Source organism: Sorex araneus, chromosome 1 (assembly GCF_027595985.1).
Source record: "Sorex araneus isolate mSorAra2 chromosome 1, mSorAra2.pri, whole genome shotgun sequence".
NCBI classification, from domain to species: domain Eukaryota; kingdom Metazoa; phylum Chordata; class Mammalia; order Eulipotyphla; family Soricidae; genus Sorex; species Sorex araneus.
The window spans coordinates 451562544-451589235 of NC_073302.1; the positions used below are offsets into that span (position 1 = coordinate 451562544).

A 26692-nucleotide genomic window follows, 5' to 3' on the forward strand; every position below is an offset into this window, starting at 1 on the left:
AGAGGCTGTGCTCCTCAGAGGATGTGCTCTCAGAGGCTGTGCTCTCAGAGGCTGTGCTCCTCAGAGGCTCTGCTCTCAGAGGCTGTGCTCCTCAGAGGCTGTGCTCTCAGAGGCTGTGCTCCTCAGAGGCTGTTCTCCTCAGAGTCTGTTCTCTTCAGAGGGTGTGCTCTCAGAGGGTGTGCTCTCAGAGGCTGTTCTCCTCAGAGGGTGTGCTCTCAGAGGCTGTTCTCCTCAGAGGCTGTGCTCTCAGAGGGTGTGCTCTCAGAGGCTGTGCTCCTCAGAGGCTGTGCTCTCAGAGGCTGTTCTCCTCAGAGGCTGTGCTCTCAGAGACTGTGCTCCTCAGAGGCTGTGCTCTCAGAGGCTGTGCTCCTCAGAGGCTGTTCTCCTCAGAGTCTGTTCTCCTCAGAGGGTGTGCTCTCAGAGGGTGTGCTCTCAGAGGCTGTGCTCCTCAGAGGCTCTGCTCTCAGAGGCTGTGCTCCTCAGAGGCTGTGCTCTCAGAGGCTGTGCTCCTCAGAGGCTGTTCTCCTCAGAGTCTGTTCTCTTCAGAGGGTGTGCTCTCAGAGGGTGTGCTCTCAGAGGCTGTTCTCCTCAGAGGGTGTGCTCTCAGAGGCTGTTCTCCTCAGAGGCTGTGCTCTCAGAGGGTGTGCTCTCAGAGGCTGTGCTCCTCAGAGGCTGTGCTCTCAGAGGCTGTTCTCCTCAGAGGCTGTGCTCTCAGAGACTGTGCTCCTCAGAGGCTGTGCTCTCAGAGGCTGTGCTCCTCAGAGGCTGTTCTCCTCAGAGGCTGTGCTCCTCAGAGGCTGTTCTCCTCAGAGGGTGTGCTCTCAGAGGGTGTGCTCTCAGAGGCTGTTCTCCTCAGAGGCTGTGCTCTCAGAGGCTGTGCTCCTCAGAGGCTGTGCACCCAGGCCGTGCTCCCAGAGTCTGTGCTCTCCGCTTCCGTGCTCCCAGGCGGTGCTCCCAGGCTGTGCTCTCAGGCCGCGCTCCCAGGCGGTGCTCCCGGAGGCTGCGCCCGGCCCCCGCCTCCCCCGGCGCCGTCCGCGGGGCGCCCGGTCTCCGGCCGTAAAGCTGGGCGGGCGCCGCCGCAAAGCGCGTCACGACGGGCCGTCCCGCCCCCGCCCGCCCGCCCGCCCGCCCGCCCGCCGCGGGCCCGAGCGTCAGGGGCGGGCGCCGCCATCTTCCCGTGGTGCCGCGCGCGGCCGCCATGTTGCGCTGAGCCGCGCGTCGCCTGCGAGCCGACCCCGCGCCTGGCCCCGCAGGCCATGGCGGCCGCCCTGGGAGCGGGCGGCGGGCCGGGCGCCGGAGGTAGGCGGGGGGCCGGGCCGGGCCGGGCCGCGGGGCCGCGGGGGGGGGGGCGGGCCGGGGTCCGAGTCGGGCGGGTCGTCCGGGCGCGCCGGGCCGGGCCGGGCCGGGCCTCTCGTCAGGTTCGCGTCGGGGCCGGGCCGGGCCGGGGCCGGTTCGCGTCGGGGCCGGGCGGGGCGGGCCGAGTCGGGTCGGGGCCGCGTCGCGTCGCGGCGGGCCGGGGTCGGCGTCAGGGCCGGTTCGGTTCGGTTCGGCCGGCCCGCGCCGTGCGGGGGGGCGGCGGGTGCGGCGCGCGGCGGGCGCGTCCGCTTTGTCCCGGCGCCCGCGGTCGGCGGGGCGGGGGGCGCGCGGGGCCGCCCTTTGTCCGGGCCGAGCGGGGTCCGGCCACACCCCCCGCGCCGGGGCTCGGACCCGCGCCGGCCGCCCCCGCCCGCCTCGCGCGCTCGCCTCGGACCCGCGCCCGCGCGCCGCCGTGTGCCCCGCTGGCCCGGGGTTCGGGCCCGGTTCGGGCCGGGGTTCGGGCCCGGTTCGCGCCCGCCCGCCCGGGAGCGGGTCGCCGAGGCTGTCGCCACAGAGAGACGAGCGAGGCCCGGTCCGGGTCGCGCCCCCCCAGCCCCGCGCCCCCCCCCCCGCGCCTCCCCGCGGCCCGCCCCCCCCCCCCCGCGCCCCCCGCTTCCGGCCCGCGCGGGGCCGCAGGTCCCGCATCCTCTAGAACCTTCCCGGAGGTTTCTGTTGTCCTTGTGTCTGAGGCGCGGGGCAGGGGCGCCGATGCAGGGTCCCCTCGCGCCGCCCCCCCCCCCGCCTCCCCCCTGTCTCCTCCCCCCCCCCCCCCCCCGCCTCCCCTCCTCCCGCCTCCCCCCTGCGGCGGCAGCTCGGGGACCGCGAGCCCAGGGCTGCGTGTGCAGCGCCCCGAGAACGGGCGCACACGCCCGCTGTGCACGGACTGTTGGGTCACACCCGGCCCGCGACTGCCCCGCGGGGGGCGGGTGGGCTGCCCGCCCCGCACCTGCGCTGTCGGCCCCCCTGGCGGGCGCGCCTGCTCCGTCCCGCGGTGCTCCGTCCAGTCCCGCGGTGCGGTGCTGCTTCCCGGCCTGCCTGGCGCCTGCCTGGCGCCGTCGGTGCCCGTGCCCACCCGGTGCCCGTTCCCGCCCCACGAGCCCAGGCCCTGCCCGGGACCCTGGGGTTCCTGCGCCCCGTGTCCCTTCCGTGCCTTCTCCCACCCCGAGACGCTCGGGACCGGGTGCTGGCCGGGCTGGACTGCGAGCGGGGAGCTGCCTGCCCTCCGGGCCCCCCAGGACTGGGCCGGGGCCCAGCTGGTCCCCCGGGAACGTGCTGCACGCTTGGAGCTGGGGCCAGCGACCTGCCTCTGCCCAGGCTCAGCCGCCCCTGGGGGGGCTTTGGGGCCCTCCAGGACGGCCCTCGAGGGAGGCAGGCAGGGCCCCGGCCCCGGGAGTGGGGGGACCGCGGACCCCCGACAGGTGAGGCCGGGCCCTGTCGCTGCTGCTTCCGCTGGTCATTTTGCTTGCAGACCCAGGACTTTTTCCCCTTTCAGCTATTTAAAATAAACCCTGGTTTGCAAAGCTGTTCGTAACACAGTTATTTCAGGCATTTTATGTTCCACCACCAGTCCCACCACCGGTGTGACCCCCCTCCACGTTTTCCCAGTGTCCCCCCACCTCCCAAGTCTGCCCTCTAAGCAGGCACAAAATAATTGATTTCTTATGCTCTTACCACACAAGGTAAATCGAAGCATCAAAAAATAGTTCAGTGAAAGAAACTTTGTGGCTAGAGAGATGGCATAGTGGGGAGGGCGCTTGCCGTGCATGTGGCCCACCTTGGTTCGATCCTCTGAGTCCCATAGGGACCCCCAAGCACCGCCAGGAGTGATTCCTGCGTGCAGAGCTAGGAGTAACTCCTGAGCATCGCTGGTGTGACCCAAAACCTAAAACTAAGTGAAAAGAGACTTTGAAAAGGGTTCTGTCCCGGTGGGGTCATTGAAGGGCTTACTGAGCTGCTGTTTGCTGCTGAGCCTGCCCTGTCCTGTCTGTCGGGCTGGGGGGCTTCCGTGCCACTGTCCCAGCTAATTCGCTCTTACCGGGCTGTCGGGGTGTGGAATGTGGAGGTGTCCTCTCTTGAGCGGAGTGTGAGCTGGGGCTGGGAGGGGCGCCTCCCCCCGCTCCCAGAGGGCCCCAGAGTCAGCCGAGACCTGTGTACCCGGGAGTTCAGGGATTGGGGTCTTGAGTCGCTGGTTCTTGCTGGGTGGGTGCGAGGCATCTGCCTGGGCACAGACCTTTGCCCTTTCTCCCTCTGAGAGAAGGTAGAATTCTAGTACGTACGACTCAACTCTTCACTGTTTGGATGTATGGGCCATGTCTGGCTGTGCTCAGGGGTCACTCCTGGTGCTGGTGTGGGGCCATCCGGCCCCTGGGGATTGACCCGGAGTTGGCTGCACCCACGGCGAGTTCCTGATCCCTCCACCCTCTTGCCGGCCCCTAGTTCCGGTTTAGAGTTGGCACCACTGGCAGCTGGTTCCAGTGTGGACCAGTAGCAGTAGTCAGATGGTTGGGAGAAGGTGGCCTTGTTCGGAGCGTGCGTCCTGCGGGCAGGCCGTGGGCAGCCTTGCTTGCTGTCGTGCTGGTAAGGGGAAGCCCTGCCGTTGGGGAAGGAAGTGATGTCATTCAGGAAGGCTCTGCCGCTTGATCAGGTGGGTTCCTCTCCTGAAGTCCAGGTTCCTAGAGCCTGCTGCTCCCCTGAGAACTTGGCGCACTCGAGCGTGATTCTGGCCCCTTGGTACCGTGGGGACCGGAGTACTCTTGCTCCTTGCTCCTTGCTCCAACAAGTCGTGATTGTGCTGTAGTATTTTTTCTTTTTAATAATTTATCATCAATTAAAAATTTTTCTGTTTTTGTTTTGAGGCCACATACATGGCAGTGCTCAGGGTTGACTCCTGGCTCTGTGCTCTCTCCTGGTGAGTGCCCTCCTCCCGGTACGGTCAGTCCAGCCTGTGTCCTCCTGTTTTAAACTAGGCTCAAGGAGCCCCCTCCCGTAGTCTGGGTTCTTGTCGATCAGCCTTCCGCTGACGAGTCGGGGGGAGCCAGGGCTCCCTGTTGGGACTGGGCGATGCCCTGCCAGCTCTCACGGGGCCGCTCTGGCGCTCACTAGCCCATGCTCTGCCTGCCAGGAGGGAGGTTTCCACACAGGTGCCTGCCGGGGCCCGCAGGCAGGAGCTGGCCTGGAGTGGGAAGTGTGTGGGGTTGCTGCCTCAGTGTCACCCCTGGTCTTCTCCAGCTCTCCTCGGCTCCTCCCTGGGAGCACTGTGGGGGGCAACATGCCTCCTGCGCTGCGGACACACGCTGCGCTTCCTGTCTGCTGCCCGGCCCTGGGGCCTGCTCCCTGCAGGGAGAGCGTGGGGACCGTTACTGGTGGCAGGGAGAGAGCTTGGCGAGCTGGCGCTCTTTCTGACGTGTCTCCCTCCTCACACGAGAAAGGGCGGGGGCAGGCGGAGGTTGGTGGGGACCCGGACACCGGGGACGGGATGGGCGGCAGAACAGTGCATGCCTGAAACCGCTCTTGAATCTCACGGTGACTGAATAGAGTTAGAAAAAACAGAGGGTCTAGAGTTTGGGAGGAAGAACTGAGGTGCCAGGGGCCCGGAGAGGGAGTGCAGGGCAGGTTCTTGCCTTGCGTGTGGCTGACAAGGGCTCAGTCCCCAGCACCACGGTGGGACACCCTCCCGTCCCCCAAGAGAGGAATGGGGTGTCATTGCCTCTAGATTTTCAGTCACGATGGCAGTCGTGGTGGGGACATTGGGTTGGTCTGGTTTGGGCGACTGTCCACGTCTGGCTGCCCGGGACAGGACAGGGAGCTAGAGCCTGCCCTGGCGCTCAGGTCTGGTCCAGCCCCGTGTTGTCATCGGCAACGGTCTTGCTTAGGGTCAGCCCAGGAGCGGCTGGGGTTGCTTCCTTACATTTGTGCTTCAGCGTTGGCCACTCCTGGCAGTGCTCAGGGGTGAGCGAGGCGCTGCTGGCGGTTGCTTGGGGGACCGTCCGGGGTGCCGGGAACGGAACCCGGGTGTCTGTGTGCTGCCGCTCTGGCCCGCGTCAGTGTGAAAACAGCAGCTACTCTGGGCAGATTGCTCCCTTGGCAGGGCTGCTTTCTGGGTGCTCGTCGTGCTCTGGAGCTAGTTGAGCTCTTGGACAATACCAGGAGTCTTTTTGCTCCTCATTTAATTTTCTATTTTTTACTTCTCACTTTTTTTCATTTTCTTTTCCTTTCTTTCCCCTTATTTCCTTTTTTTGTTTTGTTTTTATCTTTGTGCTGTTTTTGATTTTGTTTCCACTCGCTTTCAGTAGTTTGTGCTTCCTCATCGGCAAAATAATGGAGTTAGTCCTCAGAATACAGGTACAACAGGCCACAGGCAGCAGGAGGTTGGGCCGTGGGCTAGAGCCGTGGCCGGCTCCCCTCTAAAGAGCCACAGGCTAAGTGTCCGGGCTCTGTAGACCAGCTAAGCTTTGTCCTCTAGCTTACAGGACAGTGTGTGGGTTATTTGGTTGAAATGTGTGTATGCAGTGCTGGGGGTTGCGCAAGGCAAGTGCTGTAGCGCTGAGCCACGTGTCTCCCCTCAAGGAAAACTTTTTATTTAAGTAGCAGGACCAGATTTGGCCCCGAGCTTGCAGGCCCCACTTGGCCTGTGGCCTGTCGTTTGCAAACTTTGAATCCTGAAAGCCCCTTGCTAGTGCCTTGGCATAAGATAATACTCTGGAGTTTCTCTCTGACTTCCTCGGTCTGAGGCTGGAGCGGCAGTACAGCGGGGCGGGTGTTTGTCTTGTGAGTGGCCAACCCGGTTAGATCCCTGGCACCCCAGGAGTGATCCCCAAAACCTCAAACAACAAAACAAAACAAGTTTCCATGTTCCTCGAATGGGGAAAGAGGAGAATGCTAAGGTTACTTGCTACAAAATTGAGAAGTGCAGAAATTGTAGCAGAGCGGCCAGAGCCTGCTGCAGCAGGTAGGAGACGCCTGCACCTTGCGAGGGAGGACCTGGTTCCCGGCATCCTCCCCGGGGCTGGCAGGAGTGCTCCCTGAGCACCTCTGGGTGTGGAACTCCCTACCCCCCCCCCCCGTAAAATTCCAGTAGGTGTTTCCAGCCTGGCTTTTGAAGACATTGACCCCCTAAGAAGGGCTAGTTTTGGAGGGTTGAGCTGCCTGCCTGCCTGTCTGTCCAGTTAGCTGTTCCTGCTGCGCCTGGCGGGGCAGCCCGTTCCTCCTGCAGAGCCCAGGGCAGTGCGGGCACACAGGCAGCCTTGCCCAGCCCCAGCACTGCCCAGCAAGGCTCCCGCCCCCTCGCTTGTCTTCATCAGAAGCCTGAGGCCCCCATTGCCCCGTGCAGCAGTGCTCGGTGTTGGTCAGGGTGTCTGTCCTGGTACCAGGGACGGAACCCGGCCAGCAAGGGCCCTGCCTGCTTTCCTGTCCCTCACGGAGATGAGCGAGCGCGCACAGCAGGCCTGCTGGGAGGAAGGCCCGGCTCACGTTAGGTTTCTGTCCCTCGAGGTTGGGTCCATGTTCTGCTTGCTCAGTGTTGCGCTTTCAGAGCTCCCTTTGTGTCCATTTTTCATGTCCTTTGGTTTGTGTGGTGGCGGTGCGCGTGTGTTGTGTGCATGTTTGTGTGTGCATGTGCGTGCCAGCGCTGGGATGGACGCAGGGCTCTGCGGTGGCGCCACATAGCCACTTGGCTGCGTTGCTTGTGTTGGGGAGGCCCTGCCTGCCCAGTGGTGCCAGTGTCCGCACCCTGCTCTGCAGTCCTGGGGGAAGGCCACTGTCGTGTGGCCCAGCAAGCACGTGCCAGGAGGAGGGGTGGGCCTGGGCTGGACGCTGGGGTCTCGCCTGCCCTGGGCGCGTGCCCTGCCCCTGACCTGCCTTGCCAGCTGCTTCCCGTGTGCTGTTCTTACATCCTAACGCTGGGCCGTCTCGGCTGTCTCACGCGTGTGGTCTCAGGCCTTGTGTGTGTCTGGTGGCCTGGCCGTCTCCACGTCTCCTGCAGCTCGGGGGCTGGGACTCCTCCCCTCGCCTCTCTGGGCACAGCCGTGTCTGGCTGGGGCCGCAGGTACCGTCCTTTGAGACTGGCCCATCTCACCCAGCGGACGGCTCGTCCTCACGGCCCGTCCTCGCTGGGTGGGAGCCTGCTGATGGGCACTCAGGTGCTGACCCCCCCCCGACTCGTGACAGGTGTTGCTAGGGTGTACACAGGCCAGGCCTGGAACATGGCAGGAACATGGGTGCACAGATGTAATGTCAGCCACACGGATGTATGGATGGCATTTAGCACGTGTCAGGAACGTGGGTGTACAGATGGTGTCAGGAATGTACAGTGTCAGGGTGTACCGGTGGCCTGTTAGCATAGGTGTCAGGCGTGTGGGCTCGAACCCGGGTTGGCCACGTTCACGTGCCTTCCCTGCTTGCTGTCCTGACACTCTGGCCACTCGGCCCCTCAGCTCTCCCTACCGAGCGCTGTTCTAACGGGGCCGTGTTCTGCGTTCTGGCGGCAGGCTCCTGGCCCGTTGGCGCAGAGCTGCTGCACCGTGTGGGCTCCGGAGCCTCGGGGACCCTGGCACGGGCCTGCCCCTGGCTCGGTGCTGAGTCCAGCTCTCCCAAGCACGAGGGGTGGCCTTCTGCCCCTGGGCCACCCCTCCGCTGTGATCGTCAAGTTCCTGTGCTCTTGAGTTCCTCAGTTTGGAGTGCCGGAGAACAGGGTGCTGGGGCTGGCGCCGGGATGCAAACCCTGCCCTGCTCTCTCTGTCCTCTCCTTCCTTGTTCCGGGAAGGGCAGTGAGAGTGTAGACTCGTGGGGGCAGTGCCCCGAACACGTTTACGAGAGCTGTGTAGGCTGCCTCGCCTCCAGGGCAGCGTTTTTCATGTAGCACACTCAGAGGCTGCTGACGTGGAGCGTGATCGGGACAAGCCGAGACCGAGGCCCATCTCGAGTATCTGACAGCTTCTGCGGCCCCTTCCTGCGTAAGCCGCCTCACCAGGCTTGCCTCTGCTCCCTTCTGGTCATGCCATTTTGGTTCACCACCTGTTGGCCTTTGCCCAGTTCCTGGAGTGCTGCACTGGAGATCCCGCCTCGAGTTTCCACCTCAGTAGGAGCCCCAGAGTTGATAGTGGGGTGTCCCGGACCCCTACTGCATTAGCTGGCGTCTGATAGGGGTCGTCTCACGGCCCAGCTGGACTGCTCAGGTCAGAGTGGGTCTGGGACCTGCACCCCAGTCTCCGTCAGTCAGACCTGCTTTGACAGCAGGTGGCGTGTGATAAAACAGATGGGACCTTTAAATGCATTTTTTACTTTTTGGGCCACATCTGGCAGTGCTCAGGGGATCCTTCTGACTGCACTCGGGGTCACTGTTGCAGGGCTTGACGGACCAACTGGGATGCTGGGGAGCGAACCTAGGCTGGCAGTGTGGAAGGCAAGTGCCCTCCCGCTCTTCTATTGCTCTGGCCCTAGATGCAACCTCTTATTTTTATTAAAAAAAATTTTTTTTTGGGGGGTCACACTACTGATACTCAGGGTCACTCTTGGCTCTGCCCTAAGGAATCACTCCTGGCAGTGCTTGGGGACCACATGGGATGCCTGGGGTCCAGCCCAGGTCGCCGCGCAGAGCAAGTGCTCTCCCCGCTGTCCTCTCTCTTGGGCAGCCCTGGATGTGGCCTTTCAAGCTGGATCTCATGCCCATGCAGTGCAGCCCACACCCGGAGTCAGCTTCCGGACCCCCGACTCCGGGTTGGGGCCTGCATATAGGTATACTGCACAGCTCCAGGCTGGCTGCCGTTCCTGACAGGACAGTTCTAACGAATTGTTCAGGGTGTAGTGGGAAGCAGGCGGGTGGGGAGATGTGTGGGGGTAGTGCATTCCACTGGTTCCGTCCCCGGCATCACAGCCCGCACTCCCTCACAGCATCACTTGAGTGTCGCGAGCCCGGTAGGCCAAATAGCTTCTCTGAGCCATCCACAGTTAACGGCTAGTTGGGTTGCCGGGCGTCAGCGAGAGTGGCCTGGCCTCCTGGGTACCACATGGGAGCACCCCCTCCCCAAAAGGAAAAGAAATGGGGAAAGGGTGTATGTTCATACAGACACAGTCTTTTTTATATATATATATAATTTTTTAATTGGTGAGTCACAGTGAGGGTACAGTTACAGATACACATTTTCGTGCTTGTTTTTCCCTCATGTAATGTCTGAGAGCCCATCCCTCCACCAGTGTCCATTCTCCACCACTTAGGAACCCAGTATCCCTCCAACCCCCCTATCCCATCCCCCCCACCCCGCTCTGCCTCTGTGGCAGGGCATTCCAATTTGGCCTCTCTCTCTCCTTTTGGGCGTTGTGGTTTGCAATAGGGGTATTGAGGTATTGAGTGGCCATCGTGTTCAGTCTCTAGTCCACTTTCAGCGCAGACACAGTCAGTCTTGCAGGGACCACCTAGTGTGGATGTTGGATGTGGCCGAGGAGGGCCAACCACATCCACCATTCCAGAGTCACTGCTGGGATCTTCTTTGACTTCTCGGCCCTCTCTGGGGTCAGCCAGTGGACGTGCCTGGAGCCTTACTCTCCCCATTCTTCACTTCCGCCTGGCAGGGCTCTGGGGACATCGCAGTGCCTGGGAGCTGGAGTTTAGTCGGCTGCCTTGAGGCAGGCTTCCTGCTCTGCTCCTCTCCCTTCGGCGCTGAGGTCTGGTGGTGGTTTCCCTGGGAGGGAGCAGCCGCAGGCGATGAAGATGCCGAGTGGGAAGTAGTTTGCTGCTCCCTTGGACAGTGAGGGGGAGCGGTGGCCGGCTTCTGAGGGCCGTGCCCTTTTTATGGGGGAGCACGCTGGGCTCAGTGTTTCATCCTTGGTGTAGCAGGCCGGAGTGAGAGTCCCGCAGGTAGAGTGCTCGCCTTGCCCGTGGCCGACCCGGGTTCAATCCCGACACCCCACGTGGTCCCCCGAGGCTCGCCAGAAGTGATCCCTGAGTGCAGAGCCCTGAGCAATGCTGAGTACAGCTCAAAAACAAAAAAACAAAGTGTCTTGTTTAGCTCTGTTCTAACCGGCATTCACTTCCTTATGCTATCCTTTGATGTTTTTTGCTTACCTAGTTCCTCAAGACGTGAGGTTGCTGAGCTGAGATCTTCTTTTCTGTTCACTGCCATACATCTCCCTCTAGATAGGCTTTTGCCACGTCCCATCAGTGCCCGCATCTGCCGGCCCTCCCGCCCGGACGGCCCTACACCGCCCCTCTTTAAGTCGCTTTGTTCGTAGCAGAATCGGAATCATTGTTTGCACGGAGCGTTTCTGATTCATGGGCACAGTGGCGAGCAGGACACGAGTGTGCCTTTTGGGGGCGCATCTTTCCGTCAGCCTCAGCAGCGTCTCCGTCCTCGACTGGGAAGCGCCTGCTCTTCCCCTTCTGTCCGGTGAATCTGCTGGTACCGAGTCGGGGCCTGGAGCGCCTGCCTCCGCTCGGGGTGGGCTGCTCCCCTTCTCCCACTGCCCCTCGAGGCCCGTTGGCTGGAACCTCTTGGCGCTCTGTTCCAGCTCGCCCGTCCGAGAGTCAGGGTCTTCTCTCCTCTCGGGCCGGCTCTGGCCCATGGGTCTTGTGGGGGTCAGTTGGAGCCTGAGTGACCTCTGCTTTCGGGCAGCATGCGGTGGGCTCCACTGTGTGGAGTGGAGCTGGCCGGCCCTTTTGAGTCCTGCTCTTCCATGTGGTTCTTTTCCTCTTCCTTTTTACAAAATAATCCTCAACTCCCCCCCCCAACTGCCAAACTGCAGGGCCAGCAGCAGCCGTGGGCAGTAGGAGCTGGGCCACCCTCAGCCTCTGTCCGTCCACAGTCTGCCGCTGGAGAATGCAGAGCTACCACGTGCGAGCGTTCTCTCTCAGCCTTTCTCAACGGTTCCTCTTGTCCCTGAGTAGAGGTCCTTTTTCCATAATAACTCGGAAGAATGTAATGGCCACAAAGTATATTTTTAAAGTCTTAGTTTTTTTCTTTTTATGTATGTGCATTTAAAAAGTCACATTCTCAAAGCATTATTTCATGAAATATTTCCTGAAATGAATGCATATTTTTGTGTTTGGGCCACACAGACTGCCGTCAGGGCTCGGGAGACCGTATGGGTGCTGGGGACTAACCCTGGGCCGGCCATGCACACGGCAAACACCCTAACCCGCTGGACTCTCTGACCTGGAGTGAATGTGGTTTTGGTTTTTTGGCCACACCTGGTGTTCTCAGGGCTTACGGCTCTGTGCTCAGGGATCACTCCGGACAGACTTGGCGGGGGCCGTGGCGGGTGCCTGGGGTTGAGCCTGTGTTGGCCCCGCTGTCCCATCTCTCAGTTCCCTCACTGAGTTCTCCGGGTTGGTATTTCTGAGACAGCGTCTTGACCGGTGAAGCCTTGCGGGAGTTGGCCGTACCGGCCCCGGGCACCGCGTTTCCCGCTCATTGTGGTGTCTCCCTCACAGATGATGACTTCGACCAGCTGGATAAGCCGGGTGCTGAGCGGTCTTGGAGGAGGCGAGCTGCAGACGAGGACTGGGACAGGTACAGCCTGCAGGCGGCACACACTTGAGCTTCTGGCTCCATTTTGGTTTGGTTGGGGGCCACCCCAGAGGTGCTCAGGGCTTATTCTGGCTCTGCTCTCAGGGATCACTCCTGGTGGGGCTCGGGGGACCACATGGGATGTCGGAGATTGAGCTGGGGTCAGCCACATGCAAGGCCAAGTGCCTGTTTGTCCGTGTGCTTGTCTCTGGCTGCTGAGAGCCAGGCCGCATGCAGACAGAGGGTAAGAGCAAAGAGGAAAATGAATCTGAGCCAGGAAGCGACCTTTTGTTTGCGGCTCTGCAGGACACTGACGCCCATAAGGGTGCTGCTGCTCACCGCCATGCCCAGCTCCCCCCCAACGCTGCTTCCCTGCGCCCCGCTCTGTTGTCCTGTTTTGTCACCCACGAGGGCTTTGCTCACTCCCGGAGACTGAGTGACAGTCAGTGTGTGCTGGCAGCTGTTCTAGCCGGGGGGCCTTTGCTATAGCTCTGCGTCCGCCTGGCACCCCGGTCCTTCTGCAGAGCAGCAGCTTAAGGGAAAGAGCTCTCCCCGCCGTGCTCGCCCGGGTGCTCCTGTCCCAGCTCTCCCCGTCGTGCTCACCTGGGTGCTCCCTCCAGGCTCACACATGCATTTGATCTTGCTGAGTCACATCCTGGTTCTGGTTCCCTAAATATTTCATCACTTTGTTATTAATAAGGGAAAATCAGAATAGCACAATTCCCATGATAGTATGAAGCCCTCAAGTCTGGGGAGACCCCAGTACCTGCAGAATCCCCATGCTGTGACTCATGCCCACCGTCTCTTCTCTGCAGTGAGCTCGAAGATGACTTACTCGGAGAAGATCTGCTCTCGGGCAAAAAGGTAAGATTGCTGGGGTTCCTGGAGGGGACCCGCATCATGGCTTCTGGGACGCGGGCACAGTCCAGGCATGTGGTGCAGGGAAATGTTCTGGATGCTGAGTTGCTGACTCTACCAGTAACATGTAACCCAGCACTAACCTCTGAAGCAGATACTATACTCGCCCCCCACTTGTCTGATGTTCAGTTAATGTTTCTCGTGCAGGGTAAGAGGACCCCGTTTGGGGAGTCGAGAGATAAACTCAATGTTAACAAGATCAGGAGAACAGTCAGATAAATACAGATGAGGGCCTAGAACCTCATGTTTGCTTAACTAAAAGTTGTGGCTCTGATACTTGATTAATAAGTCTGTGTCCTGTGTCTGAATTTAGCTATGTTTTAGACATATTACACAGAAAATTCATTGAAAACAGGAATGAAAAACCAAAAACTAGAGTGAAATACTTTTGTTAACAGTTAAAAAAAAACCTGTGGTTGTTAAATGTCAGAGACCTTATAATTATATAATAAATAGCATATTAGTGTGCACCCTTTCTATTCCAGTGTTTAGTATTGTTGCTGAGCATCAGGGTTATCATAGCACTTTTTTCTTCTGTTTGTTTGTGGACACACCCAGCAGTGCTCCGGGATCACTCCTGGCAGCTCAGGGGACCCTGTGGGGTGCTGGGGTGAACCCGGGTTGCGCGTGCACAGAGTGAGCTGCTTCTCCCGGCAGCCTGTGTGCTCTCTGAGGAGGCTGCTCTGACCCAGGACTGCGCGCAGGCTAGGGGTTCAGGAAGCCTCTTTCCTTTCCGAGTCGCCCTGGTTGTGGCATCGGCCGGCCGGCAGACTCTGCCTACCCTTGCTGCCAGCCCCTGGGTTCCTGGGCATCACTTGGCACCAGGTGATGGGGAAGGGACTGCGAGCCGGAGTTCTGACTACATCAGGGCAGGCTGAGTCCAGTGGAGGCCCCAGGGCCCAGTTCTTGCTGCCTGGGGGTTTTGTCTTGGGCCCAGGAAGCTTTGGGCTGGACTACCGGAGTAAGCGGGGACATGCGGGGCGGGGGGGGGGGGGGGGCTGGTGGCAGCAGTGTCTCCCTGCCCTGGTGAGGCTGGGCGGCTCTTGCTGTGGTTCCCCTCCCGTGGAATCAAGGGTCATGATGCCCAAGCAGGAGCATGGCAGGGCTTTCCTGCCCCAGCCCCTTTCTGGGCGTGAAAGAATGAGTTGCACGGTGCCTGGAGGGGGCGGGCAGTTCAGGTAGATGAGAAAAGAGTGACAAAAAGGGGCATCTGTCTGCCGATTTCTGTGTGGCCTGAAAAGCACATGCAAGGACACACATGGACACACTGTGGCTTCAGGGATTGTTCCTGGCATTGAATGTCACACAGGAAAGTGCGATGTCTGCCATGTGTGGCACCTCTGGCCTCCTTCCTGTCTCGTGCCGTGACGGTTACCTAAAGGCCCACAGCGGGTGTGAGTTCAGAGAGCGTGCGTGTGCAGGATGCATGCATTTGGTGGCCAAGAACCATTCCTGGCTGGCCCATGGCGACAGGCGAGCGGAGGAACGGGAGTGGAGGCACAGGGCCCCAGGCTGGTTGGTAATCGTCTGTTCATCCTCCTCCTTACAGCGCCACCCCTGCACGTAGTTGTTGCTCCTTCCGCGTAGTTCTCAGGCTTGGAGGTGTACCGTGTCCTCTTCCTGGGGACATCTCGCTCTGTACCCCAGAGCACGGTCCTCAGGCCAGGTTAGTTTTCCCATCCCCAGCAGGGCCCTGATTCAGTTACTTCTTCTTGGGTCACGACAGTTTGTTCTGTGACCGTGCTCTTACCATACTTCTTACAGCGCTTAGCCTGTCCCTTTTCAGTGCCAGGGTACCTGACAGCTTGCCCTGGGTCCATCCTGTCCCTTGCTGGGACCCTCCCTTTGGGGGTGTTAGGAAGTAAGGGCACCTGAGTCTTAAGTCAGGTAAATATGATGGATGCCCAGGAGTAAATACTCTTCAGAGTCAGATAACTCCCATGTTACAGAAGCACAGAACCAACTGTCTTCCTGAGTCTGTGCAAAAAGGACATTGCTAAACCACGCCGAGGACTTAAAGGAAAGAGAAAAGCAATGTAGTATTAGGAGTGCCTGATGGAATTGGGTGTGCCTCAGGAGCACTGCAGTGGGAGTAACTCAAGCCTAAGCTCCCTACGGATCCAGCAGAGGGAGGCAGTGTGTGTCCCCTCAGCCGTGTGCTCACCCTGCACCCGCTGTTGCTGCAGCTGCCTCCCTTGGGTGGTGGAGGTGAACTCAGATGTCACTGTGGTCCAGTGACGTTTGGACACAGGAGCTAGTGCAGGGTTTCCTGTGGGTGTTTCGGAATGGGCAGCTTTGGGCTTCAGGGTGAGGCACAAACACTGTGTTGTCAGAGTGCTTTGTTCTTTAGTTTGCATGCATGTGTGTGCGTGTGTGGGTGTATGCATGCGTGCATGCGCACGGGTGTCCACATGTATGTGTGCTTGCACGTGTATGCCTTCATGTGTGTGCAAGTGCATGTGTGGGGGTGTCTGCGGCCATGTGTGCTTGCATGTATGTTCATGCATGTGTGTGCTTGTGCGTGGGTGTGGGTGTTTGCACGCATGTGTGTGCGAGCGTGTGTGTAGATGCACAGTCAGGCTCTCCTGTTGAGTGTCCCTGGGCCCTGACCACCTTCCCTGAGTGTCTCCTGTTCCACATTCCTGGCCTTCTGGCTTGGAATGGTGTGGGAGCTCTGCTGGTTCTGCTGTCCAGGTAACCTTTGTGGTCATTTCAGGTCAGAGGCTGATCTTGTTGTCCTGGTCACTTCTGTGGCCATTGCCGGTCAGAGGCCGATCCCACTGACCAGGTCACCTTTGTGGTCATTGTTGGTCAGAGACTGACCTCCTCACTGTCCAGTTCACCTTTGTGGTCACTGCTGGTCAGGCTGATTTTGCTGTTCATGTCACGTGTGGTCACTGATGGTCGAGGCTGATCTCGCTGTTCAGGTCACCTTTGGTCATTGCTGGTTAGAGGCTGGTCCCGCTGTCCAGGTCACCTTGTGGTCATTGTTGATCCGAAGCAGACCTCGCTGTCCAGGTCACCTTTATATAAGGTCTTTGTCGGTCAGAGGCTGATCTCACTGTCTTGGTCACTTTTTTGGTCATTGCTGGTCAGAGGCTGGTTTCGTTGACCAGGGTCATCTTTGTCGTCATTGCCAATCACGGTCTGGTCCTGCTGACCAGGTGACCTGTCACCTGTCAGATGGAAGTTTGACTCTGATCCTTGACAGTTTCAAGGTGGGGTAAAAGTATATATTTTTCTTTTTCCAATCTATATATTTTTCTTTTCCAAGTACTTTGGGATGCTGTTGAACTTACTCAAATCTTTTTTTTTTTTTTTTTTTTTTGGTTTTTGGGTCACACCTGGCGATGCACAGGGGTTACTCCTGGCTCTGCACTCAGGAATTACTCCTGGCGGTGCTCAGGGGACCATATGGGATGCTGGGATTTGAACCCGGGTCGGCCGCGTGCAAGGCAAACGCCCTACCCGCTATGCTATCACTCCAGCCCCAAACTTACTCAAATCTTAAAACATAGTTTTTGTGCTTGATGAAAGTTGGGGCACTTTGAAAGGACTCTTCTGTTTTTCGTTTTGTCTATTTTTCCTTCTTTTCAATCGTTCTGGGACCACATGGTGGTAGTAAGGGCCTGATTCTCCACACCCCTGCGGGGCCTCCTCTGGATAGCCTGTGCTCTGCCACTCGGCCGTATCCCAGCTCCTGCATTGGACCTGGTGGTGTAGGTCTGCCAGTTGGTGTAGCCACAGAAAATCATGGAGTGGTCAGTGTTCAGTGACATCAGGCTTCAGACGGCCAGGTGATGCTGATTTTGCACTCTTGTAAGTCTTTGTGGAGTGACATGCATTAATTTGATTTCTTATTTTCATCAGAATCAGTCAGATTTGTCAGATGAAGAACTAAATGATGATCTTCTGCAGAGTGATAATGAAGATGAAGAAAATTTCAGGTACTCCCTGCTGGCTGATTAAACTATGCACTTAGCCGAATCACTCAGTACTGCTCAGGACGGATAGGAGTGGGCTGTCGTTGGTCTTCTGGGTCCTGCCCCGGGAGCAGGCTCTGAGCGGGGCTGGGGGAGAGCTTGTTCTCTGCAGAGCTGGGCGGGGCTCAGGGTCTGTGAGTGTCCCGGAGCCAGAGGCTGCAGCCTGACGCACTCTCCCTGAGCCGCCCTCCGCCTGCCTACACAGCCTGTGTGGGCGTCCCGGCCCTTCCTGACAGTCTCCCAGGAGGCTGCCAGGGTCCACTCTGCAGGACACTGATCCCGGTCCTGGGACTCGGGTCCCTCCTACACCTGCTACGGTTTGGGTGCAGCTGCTCCAGCCGCAGTGCCCCTCCCCGCCCCACCCCTTCCTGTCCACACTCTGCGCTGCAGCTGGCAGGAATCAGCCTTGTGAGGATACAGGGGACGCCGCTTGGTCATCAATATGACGATGACATCTTGGCTACAAACAAATATGGCTACAGATGTGGTTCTTGCTTACAAGTATGCTTTTATTGAACTGTATTTGCGGTAGTTTTCTGACATTAAGTAATTTTGTTTGCAGAATTCCAGTTATAGATGAATAAATTTTACATGTGCTTAAGCTTCTTGTTTTCATTCTTTGATACCATTATTATATCTTAACCAAATTTTGGGTTAGGTAAGGCCTTGGAAGATAATCCTTAGACTTTTTCTTTCTTTTTTTTTTTTTTTTTTGGGTCACACCTGGCGATACTCAGGGGTCACTCCTGGCTCTGCACTGAGTAATCACTCCTGGTGTTGCAGGGGGCATCATGGGACGCTGGGGATTGAACCCGGGTGTGTGGCATATTCAGATTTTTATTATGATTTGATAGAATGTGTGAACACAGATTTATTGTCCAAATTTTGCCTTTGAAATTGTTAAATTCTTTTTTTTTGCTTTTTGGGCCACACCCAGCGATGCTCAGGGGTTACTCCTGGCTTTGCACTCAGGAATTGCTCCTGGCGGTGCTTGGGGGACCATATGGGATGCCGGGGATCGAACCTGGGTTGGCCGCGTGCAAGGCAAACGCCCTAACTGCTGTGCTATCGCTCCGGCCCCGAAATTGTTAAATTCTTTTTGGGGGGCGGAGAGAGTGCTGGGAGGATTTGGGCCTCAGTTGTTCTCTGGGCTCCCCCCGACCTAACACTCAGGGGTCACTCTTGGAGGACTCAGGATACTGAGGCTTTATGTGGTGCCAGGGTTCAAACCCAAGTTGCCTTTGTGCAGGGCAAGTGCCTTCCCCGCTGTCCTGTCTCTCTGGTGCTATTAAGTTCTTGAATCTTGTAACTGTTGTGACTTAATGAGCAGAATCTAATTTTTCAGTAGTTTTAAAACCCTCTTGTTTTCTTCAGCTGTTAGGACCTTCTGAAAGGTTATGGTCAGTATATATCCTACTGTCAACACTGAAACAGTTTCAGATGAGTCTTGAGTATTCTTTTTACATAGGAGTTTGTAGTTTACATGGATAAAACCCAAGCTGTCTTGTGCTCTCGTCCTCTCAGTTCTCAGAGTGTCTCAATCGGTCTCAATGCCACGTCAGGCATGGTCCCCTCGTTCGAACTGTCTGACAATACGAATGACCCTTCTGGAGAGCAGGAATCCGAGTATGAGCAGGGCGAGGACGAACTGGCGTACCACAAAAGCGACGTGTCTGAGCTGTACGCGCACGAGTACCCGGAGGGAGGGCAGTACGGAGGCCCCGACGCTGAGCTGACGGACGACCACGGCGAGTATGTGGAGGAGCCCGAGGAGGAGCAGCTGTACAACGACGAAGTGCTGGACATCGAGATCAATGAGCCTTTAGATGAATTCGCAGTGAGTCTCTCTCCTTTGTACGCCCGTCTCCCGGGCACGGTCTCCAGACGGATTGCAGACCTGTGCCTCCCTCGGGAGCAGGGGAAATTAGACCTTATTATCACTGCCTGCCAGTTTCTTTATCGGAGCTATGACAAAGTTTGTGCTGACAGCTTGTTTGGCCAGAGGTAATGCTCCTTTGTCATTCTGGAAGGCTGCACAGAACTGTGACCTTGAGGCGTGCACCCTAAGGAAGGAAACCGCTTTGTGTGGTGGAGATACCGTGTCAATGGTTAGGAGTACTTAATGCAGAGCTTTTATCCAGGCCGTAGACCAGATCTGATAAAGTCCTTCCAAGGTGAAAAGATTATTGACCTGCTAAAGACATCTTTAACGGGCAGTGATTGATGTCCTGCGCAGTCATCCTTGTGCGTAACTGTGAACTGTCTCAACATGAATAAAGAGGTTGGAGCTTAGTTTGGGAAATGTCACACATAATTGGCTACTGATAATCGGAAGGAGAGATAGTACTGATTTATATTTCCCAAAGATTTTGCTAGGTAGGTGGTTTTTTAGTCTGTCTGGAAAGAAGGTGCTCATCTTTGTTAGAGGTTCATTATTAAAAGAGAGTTGTTTCAAAATGGTCAAATGGAGGCAAGTATGCATAGTTCTGCATAGCAGTGATAGAGTCCTGGGGCAGGCGCCTCACCCTCATCCCACGGAGCCGCCCTGAGGGTTAGAGATGGCGACTGGGCAGGGTGTGAGTGTGTGCGAGAGTGTGTTGTGCATATATGTAAGTGTGATAGTGGAGAGCTCATGTGTCAGTGTGTCAGAGTGAATGTGTGTAGTTGTATTGAGTCTGTAAATGTGTATGTGTGAGTGTGTCGATTGTATTGAGTCTATCAGTGTGTGTGTAGGTTGCATGTGTGTGTGAGTGTGTAGGTTATATTGAATCTATAAGCGTATGTGTGAGTTGTATTGAGTCTATAAGTGTGTGGATAGGTTGTGTGTGACTGTAGGTTTTGAGTCTAAGTGTATGTGTGAGAGTGTGTTGGTTGTGAGTATAAGGGGTGTGTGTATGTGTGAATGTGAGTTTGTAGGTTATATTGAGCCTATTGAGCCTTTGTGAGTGTATGAGAGTCTGTAGGTTGTATTTGAGTGTGTAGGTTGTGTGTGAGAGTTTGTATAGGCTGTATGGTTGTGTGTTTAAGTGTGGCTGTGTGTATAGGTTACGTGTGTGAGAGTGCAGGGGTGTGTGTGTACGTTATTTGTGAGTGTATAGATTATGTGTGAGTGTATGTAGGTAGTGTGTGTAGTTATGTGTGAGTGTAGGTTGTGCAGTTGTGTGTAGGTTGTGTGTGTAGTTGTGGGTGGGTTATGTGTGAGAGTAGGTTGTGTGTAAGAGTAGGTTGTGTGAATGTAGGTTGCATATGCAGGTTGTATGTGTTTATAGGTTGTACATGTGGGTAAGTTGCGTGTGAGTGTGTAGGTTATATGTGAGTGTAGTTGTGATAAGTTTTGTGTGTAGGTTGTGAGAATGTAGTGTGTGAGTGTAGGTTGTATGTATAGGTTATGTGAATGTGTGTATAGGTTATATGAGAATGTAGGTTGTGAGTAGATCATGTGTGAGTGTAGGTTGTGAGGGTGTGTAGTTGTGTATAGGTTGTGTGTGAGTGTAGATTGTAGTGTATAGTTCTGTGTAGGTTGTGTGTTTAGTTGTATAGGTTTTGTGTGTAGGTTGTGAGGGTGTAGTGTGTGTAGGTTATGTGTGAGTGTGTACAGATTGTGAGTTTGTAGTTGTGTGTGGGTTATATGTGAGCATGTGTCGATTGTATAAGAATGTAGGTTGTGAGAATGTATGTTGTGTGAGTGTAGGTAGTCTGTATGTGTCAGTTGTGTTTGTGCAGGTTGTGTGTGACTATAGGTGTGGAGGTTGTGTGTATGTGGAGGCTGTGAGAGTGTGTGCTTATTGGGAGTGAGCTTGTGCTTCAGTGTGGGTTCAGGACAGGCTGACAGGTCCGTGTGAGAGTGTCCGTTTTTCTGCAGGCACAGATGTGTCATCGTGTGTTAGCTGGGTTGCTTCCTGGCAGTGCTGAGGGGTCCTGGGCTGGTGGCTCCCTTCTGCGTGTTGCTCTCCGGTGCAGGAGAGGAGGTCTGGGTTGTCCTGTCGAGAGCGTGATGTAAGCACGCACCGGTGCCGCTCTCCGACAACTAATGGGTTGGCTTGGGCAGTGACCCCTTCAGCAGGCTCTCGGGCGGGCGGGGCCTGCTGGACTTGCCCTTGCCCTTGCCCTTGCCCGCTTCCTGGATCACACCCTGGCCGCCCCATGGTGCTGCGGGGAGGGTCGTGCCCTTTCAGCAGTGTCCCGCACACTCTCGGGTGGCGGGGCCGCGCTCAGCACGGCAGGTGTGGGAGAGGGACGCTGAGTTCCCGGGACGCTCCGTCACTGTCACTGCTGACCCTCTGCTGGCGTCTGACGAAGCTTGGGCTCCCTTTGCTGGGCCCGTGCTCGTGCCCGCGCCCTCAGGCCCGGCCCCGTCCCCACCGCCTGGCAGCCTCTTTCCGAGGAGACTGAGGCGGGCGGCGTAGTTTTGTTTCCTGTAGATCAGCTTTGGAAATTGTAGCTGGGGACGGGATTCTGTCAGTTTTGTGCATTGAGAGAATCCTGTAGCTCTGTCTGGTCCTGGTTAATGTGAATTAAACTGAGAAAACTACAGGCTCGGTTTCCATTCTGTCTCAGTCCGGCCTGTTCCCCCCCTAACTGCCCCGCCCTCTGCCCCGCCCTCTGCCCCGCCCTCTCTGCACCGCGCTCCCGGTCCCCCCTGCTCTGTCCTCCCCGTCCCCCTGCTCCCCTTTGGTCTGTGGTGCCTTGTCGCCCTTCTCTAGTTCTGCGCTTGGGACAGGAGGGGCGTGCAGGACCCCGTAGGGCACCTTCTTGTTTGAGCCTGTCTGCTTTGCTGGTGGAAGCATCGGGGTGGTGCCACACTCCTCGCCTTCATCCTGGAGTGGTGGCGCTTCCTGCAGGCCCCTCGGGACGCGTGCGCACGCGCTGGAATCAGCAGGTGTCATTTTCCTGTGGCTGGGGGGTCGGTGACGTAAAGAATTCCCGTGAGCCTCACAGACTGGAGAGGTATTCGGGGCCACGCCTGGTGGTGTTGAGGGGCTACTTCCTGTCTGCTCGGGGTCACTCCTGGTGGTGCTGTGAGGCCGTGCTGGGACTGGACTGGAGTTGGCCACCACAACCCCTGGACTCACGGTCGCGGACGTCTTGAGGGGTTTTTAGTTCAGTTTTTTGGGCCACACTGGGCAGTACGCAAGGCCTGCGTCTGGCCCTGCACTTAGGGACCACACCTGGCAGGACTGGGGGTCACGGGATGCCGGGGGTTGAACCCGGGTTGGCCGTGTTAAGGCACACCCCTTATTTGCTGTACTGTCTCTGCCCCCCACACCTTGGAAGTTTCTTGATTAAAAAATTGGTTTTGGCCTTTGGCCACACCAGCGATGCTCGGTGCTTACTCCTTGCTCTGCTCTCTGATGTGTGCCGGAGACCGTACGGGATGCTGGGGATTGAACCCGGGTCGGCTGTGTGCATGCCAGGTGCCTCCCCACAGTGCATCTCTCCGGTCCCCCAAAAGATTTTTAAAATGTTTGCTACATTTTTTTTCTTTTTTCCCCATTTCAGGAATCAATCTATTCCTCCCCCCCCCCCTGAATTTAGAATAGAGGACTAATTTTTCTTTTCAGAACCCTGGGGACACAGGTCCATTTCAGAACTGCAGTCCACGTGGTCTCCCGGCTCCCCGGCCGTGTGGGACTTGAGCAGTACTGGAATCAAACGGAAGCACCTCTTCAGGTTTTGTAGAGAAGCAGTTGCAAGTCCAACCTTCGGGTATTTTTGGCAATGTCCTGAGTGATATAAATCATGTAAGATTAAACTTTAGTTTTTACGTAATAAACTTCACTGTATCACTGTCGTCTTGTTGCTCAACGATTTGCTCGAGCGGGCACCAATAACCTCTCCATTGTGAGACTTGTTGTTACTGCTTTTGGCTTTTTTTTTTTTCTTTTTGGGTCACGCCTGGCGATGCACAGGGGTTACTTCTGGCTCTGCACTCAGGAATTACTCCTGGCGGTGCTCAGGGGACCATATGGGATGCTGGGAATCGAACCCGGGTCGACCGCGTGCAAGGCAGATGCCCTACCCGCTGTGCTATCCCTCCAGCCCGTAATAAACATAGCATAGTTTTATTTTTGTGTTACTCAGTATCACCTTTAAGTGGAGTTTTTCTCATGACTTAAATGCCAGGTACATTTGCTAAAACTTTCAGAGACAGTGTTTTTGGGGCCAGAAAGAGAGCGAGTCCAGTTTTGCATGCTGTGGACCCAGTTTGCTTGCCTCATCCCTGGCTGGTGTCCCGGCCTGGCCAGCACAGCCCCTCAAGCTCTCACCTGTAGCCTGTTGACCAGAATTGCTGGGCAGGACCCCAAACGACAAAGAGAGCCCGCATTTTGGCAGCGAGTTTAGTTTTATCACGACCAAAGAAGATGCATGTTTGGGGAGAGCGGGTGTTTGTTTTGGGGTCTCCCTTTAGGGTGACGCTTTGGGGTGACGGATGGTCTGGCTCTGGTGCCTGCCGCCTGAGTTGGGATGTGAGGCCCGGTGTGTGTCCGGTTCACATGAGCACTAGGGCCTGAGACCAGAGCTGGCCTCTGGGACATCCTTGTGCTGCTCACTCCAGCTGGACAGCCGTTGCAGCCCTGCCCGCCTCCGCCGGGTCCGTCCCATGCCGGGGCCGGAGAGCTAGGCCTGCAGGTCTTCTGGGAAGCCGAGTGGCCGTTGGCTCGTCATGGGCGAGAGGCCTTTCTCACTGGCTCCGTGTTTGCTTCAGAGAAACAATTTTCGACTCAGCCTGTCTTTAGGTTTCTGACAGGGAGCTTTGGGTGCAGACGAAACGATATTAATTCTAACACTGTCATGTTTTACACTGAGCTTGTTTGGGAGTCTTTGGGCTGTAATTACTGTCGGTGGCTGAATTAGAAATGACTGTCCTAATAGAGTCTTTGTGCTCCTGGTGGGTATTTCTTCTCTGGCCTTGCTACAAGTGGCCTGTGGCCCAGCAGGCTCTGGCTCCCCCTGCAGGAGCGAGTCTGAAGTTGAGTCTGCCCAGATGACCGGACAGAGCCCCGGGGCCAGTCAGTGTGGGAGCCCACGGGCCTGCTGATGCCACTCCTGTGTCACGCTCCTGGCAAACTACCAAATGTCACGGACTGGGGATACGCTAGGGGGCAGTGTCACTGTGTGAGGGGTACAGCTGGGGGACAGTGTCGCTGTGTGAGGGGTACAGCTGGGGGGCAGTGTCAGTGTATGAGGGGTACAGCTGGGGGACAGTGTCACTGTGTGAGAGGTACAGCTGGGGGACAGTGTCGCTGTGTGAGGGGTACAGCTAGGGGACAGTGTCGCTGTGTGTGGGGTACAGCTGGGGGACAGTGTCGCTGTGTGAGGGGTACAGCTGGGGGGCAGTGTCGCTGTGTGAGGGGTACAGCTGGGGGGCAGTGTCACTGTGTGTGGGGTACAGCTGGGGGGCAGTGTCACTGTGTGTGGGGTACAGCTGGGGGACAGTCGCTGTGTGAGGGGTACAGCTGGGGGACAGTGTCGCTGTGTGTGGGGTACAGCTGGGGGACAGTGTCGCTGTGTGTGGAGTACAGCTGGGGGACAGTGTCCCTGTGTGAGGGGTACAGCTGGGGGACAGTGTCGCTGTGTGAGGGGTACAGCTGGGGGACAGTGTCACTGTGAGGGGTACAGCTGGGGGACAGTGTCACTGTGTGAGGGGTACAGCTGGGGGACAGTGTCAGTGTATGAGGGGTACAGCTGGGGACAGTGTCACTGTGTGGGGTACAGCTGGGGGGCAGTGTCAGTGTATGAGGGGTACAGCTGGGGACAGTGTCACTGTGTGGGGTACAGCTGGGGGACAGTGTCGCTGTGTGAGGGGTACAGCTGGGGGACAGTGTCGCTGTGTGAGGGGTACAGCTGGGGGACAGTGTCACTGTGTGAGGGGTACAGCGGCGGGGCAGTGCTGCTGTGCGTGTGTGCGGTCTTGAGTGCATCCCTGTGAAGACTTTGGTGCTTTAAATTTCAGCAGTTGTGAGTGACCGGCCCGAAGCAGTCTTCAGGGCGATCTACAGGAGCCGTCTGCCCTCGGCACATGTTCCAGGCATGGGGCTGAGGGCCGCAGCATCCCTCGTTGGTGGCCAAGAGACATGGGCAGAGCACCGGCCCTTTAGATTGTCTTTCTCTTCCGCTTTTTCTCATGAGTCGGCTCGCTTTTATTTGGCCTTCAGCCTTTCCCAAATCCTGAATCAGGAGTCTGGGGGTCGTTGTTTGCCTTAATTTACAGGCGCTGCTGGTGGTCGCTCTCAGTAGGGTACGGAGACGTGAGCGGGGGCAGCATGGGCCACCGGCCCTGCAGAAACTGTGCGTCAGTCACAGGCGAACGTGCAGTGTGGGGAAGAGACAGTCGCTTCCTCACTGCAGAGTGGATCAGAGGCAGTGAGGTGGCAGGGGAGGCCGGGTGCTCAGGGGTCTCCAGCCTGGTCTCAGGAGAGCAAAGAGACTTCTTGGGCAGCTTGATTTAAAAGTTGCAAATTTCTTTTGTTTTTTGGGCCACACCCATGATGCTCAGGGGTCACTCCTGGCAGGGCTTGGGACACCGTATGGGGTACAGAGATGGAAACAGGGCACCCTCCCACTGTACTGTTGCTGCGCCCCTAACCTGGGCTGCTTTATTAGATTGGGTTTTTAAAATCAGGATTAGCTAGAGGTCAGCAGGGGCTTTTAGAACTCTTTGTTCTTCAGAAGTATGAGTAGCCATGAGGTCTGTGGCGTGTGTGTGTGTGCGCGTGTGCATTTGGGAATGTCTTCTGAGCAGTGTTCCCAGCAGTTCTTGTCTGATTGGTTTGGCGGTTGTGTGTGCGATCTGGGGAGCCCCGGGGCGGGGGGGGGGCGGGGTCAGTGGCGCGCAGGGCCTGTGCCTCTGTGCACTTCAGGCCCTGAACTTCACTGTCAGCAGAAATGAGAACTTTCCCCATCGTCAGCTTAGCTTTTAATGCGGAGATTCCCGCCCCAGCTGGGCTCGGTGGCTCGCAGGACCTTCCAGTAGGCCGCTGGGCAGGGTGGACGTCCCGACTACGAGGTGGACACTCACTCTCCCCCTTCGTGTTCTGTGTCTGCATTGTAGGGAAGCATGGAAACTTTGGAACTGCAGAAGGACATAAAAGAAGAATCAGATGAAGAAGATGATGAAGATGAAGAGTCTGGACGATTACGTTTCAAAACTGAAAGGAAAGAAGGAACCATTATTAGACTCTCAGATGTAACTAGAGAGAGAAGGAACATTCCAGAAACTTTGGGTAACTTTCTTGCCTGTCTCCATCCTCCTTCGCTTCCATTTCACTCTGCACGGTTTGGAGGGATCGGGTAGGTGGCAGGTGGCGTCTAGACTGTGGTGCCGCCGGCTCAGGGCAGTCTGTCTGCGCATTAAAGATGTTTGAATCAAGTATCCGGTGCTTTGTTTTCCTGATAGTCTGTGGCTGGGCCCTCGTGCCATGCTCTCTGCGTTCCTGGCACTGGGGGTCCCAGAGCGTCGGGTTTCCGAGCCCTGTGAGTGGCTGTCGCTGTCAGTGACATTGGTCGTGTTGCCCAGCTCCTTCAGCTGTTCGGACCCCGTCAGTGCAGGAACTGGGCGTCTTGTCTTAGTTGTTGAGCGGTGCCCGTGGCCCCGGTCTCCCGCGGAGGCTGCTGCCCCAACCCCAGAGGCTCTTTGCGTCACCCCAGCGTGTCCACAGGCCGAGGGGGCTGCAGTAGTCTGGGAAGCGCTGCTCCGGAGCCCCTGCTCTGAGCGCCTCCAGGTGGGGAGAGCCAGGTCGCACCTGCTCTGCCCTCAGACTGAGGCCGGGACAGTCCGCCCCGACCCTCCCCTGCAGCCTTTGGTGGTGTCACTGGGAAACGAGCTCTGGATCCGATGGTCTCCAGGCCTTGCAGGGGGTCGGGCCCTGCCCTGGGTTCTCTGAGGAGGCTCACGGAGAGCGGTCGTGGCCCCACCCGGCCAGCACTGGGTCTTCC

General features: G+C 57.3%; 1 protein-coding gene across 2 annotated transcripts in view; it reads left to right on the top strand.

The window, feature by feature from the left end:
* The first annotated feature begins 1166 nt into the window (after window positions 1-1166).
* The window catches only part of RBM33 (RNA binding motif protein 33), a 61363-nt gene continuing 35837 nt past the window's right edge, over window positions 1167-26692 (top strand). For both annotated transcript variants that reach the window (XM_055124643.1, XM_055124647.1), the window contains exons 1-6: window positions 1167-1299; window positions 11780-11858; window positions 12671-12719; window positions 16644-16720; window positions 18281-18593; window positions 25809-25980. In XM_055124643.1, the coding sequence (XP_054980618.1) occupies window positions 1257-1299; window positions 11780-11858; window positions 12671-12719; window positions 16644-16720; window positions 18281-18593; window positions 25809-25980 (733 nt within the window). In that variant the 5' untranslated portion in view covers window positions 1167-1256. The remainder of the gene's footprint in view (window positions 1300-11779; window positions 11859-12670; window positions 12720-16643; window positions 16721-18280; window positions 18594-25808; window positions 25981-26692) is intronic.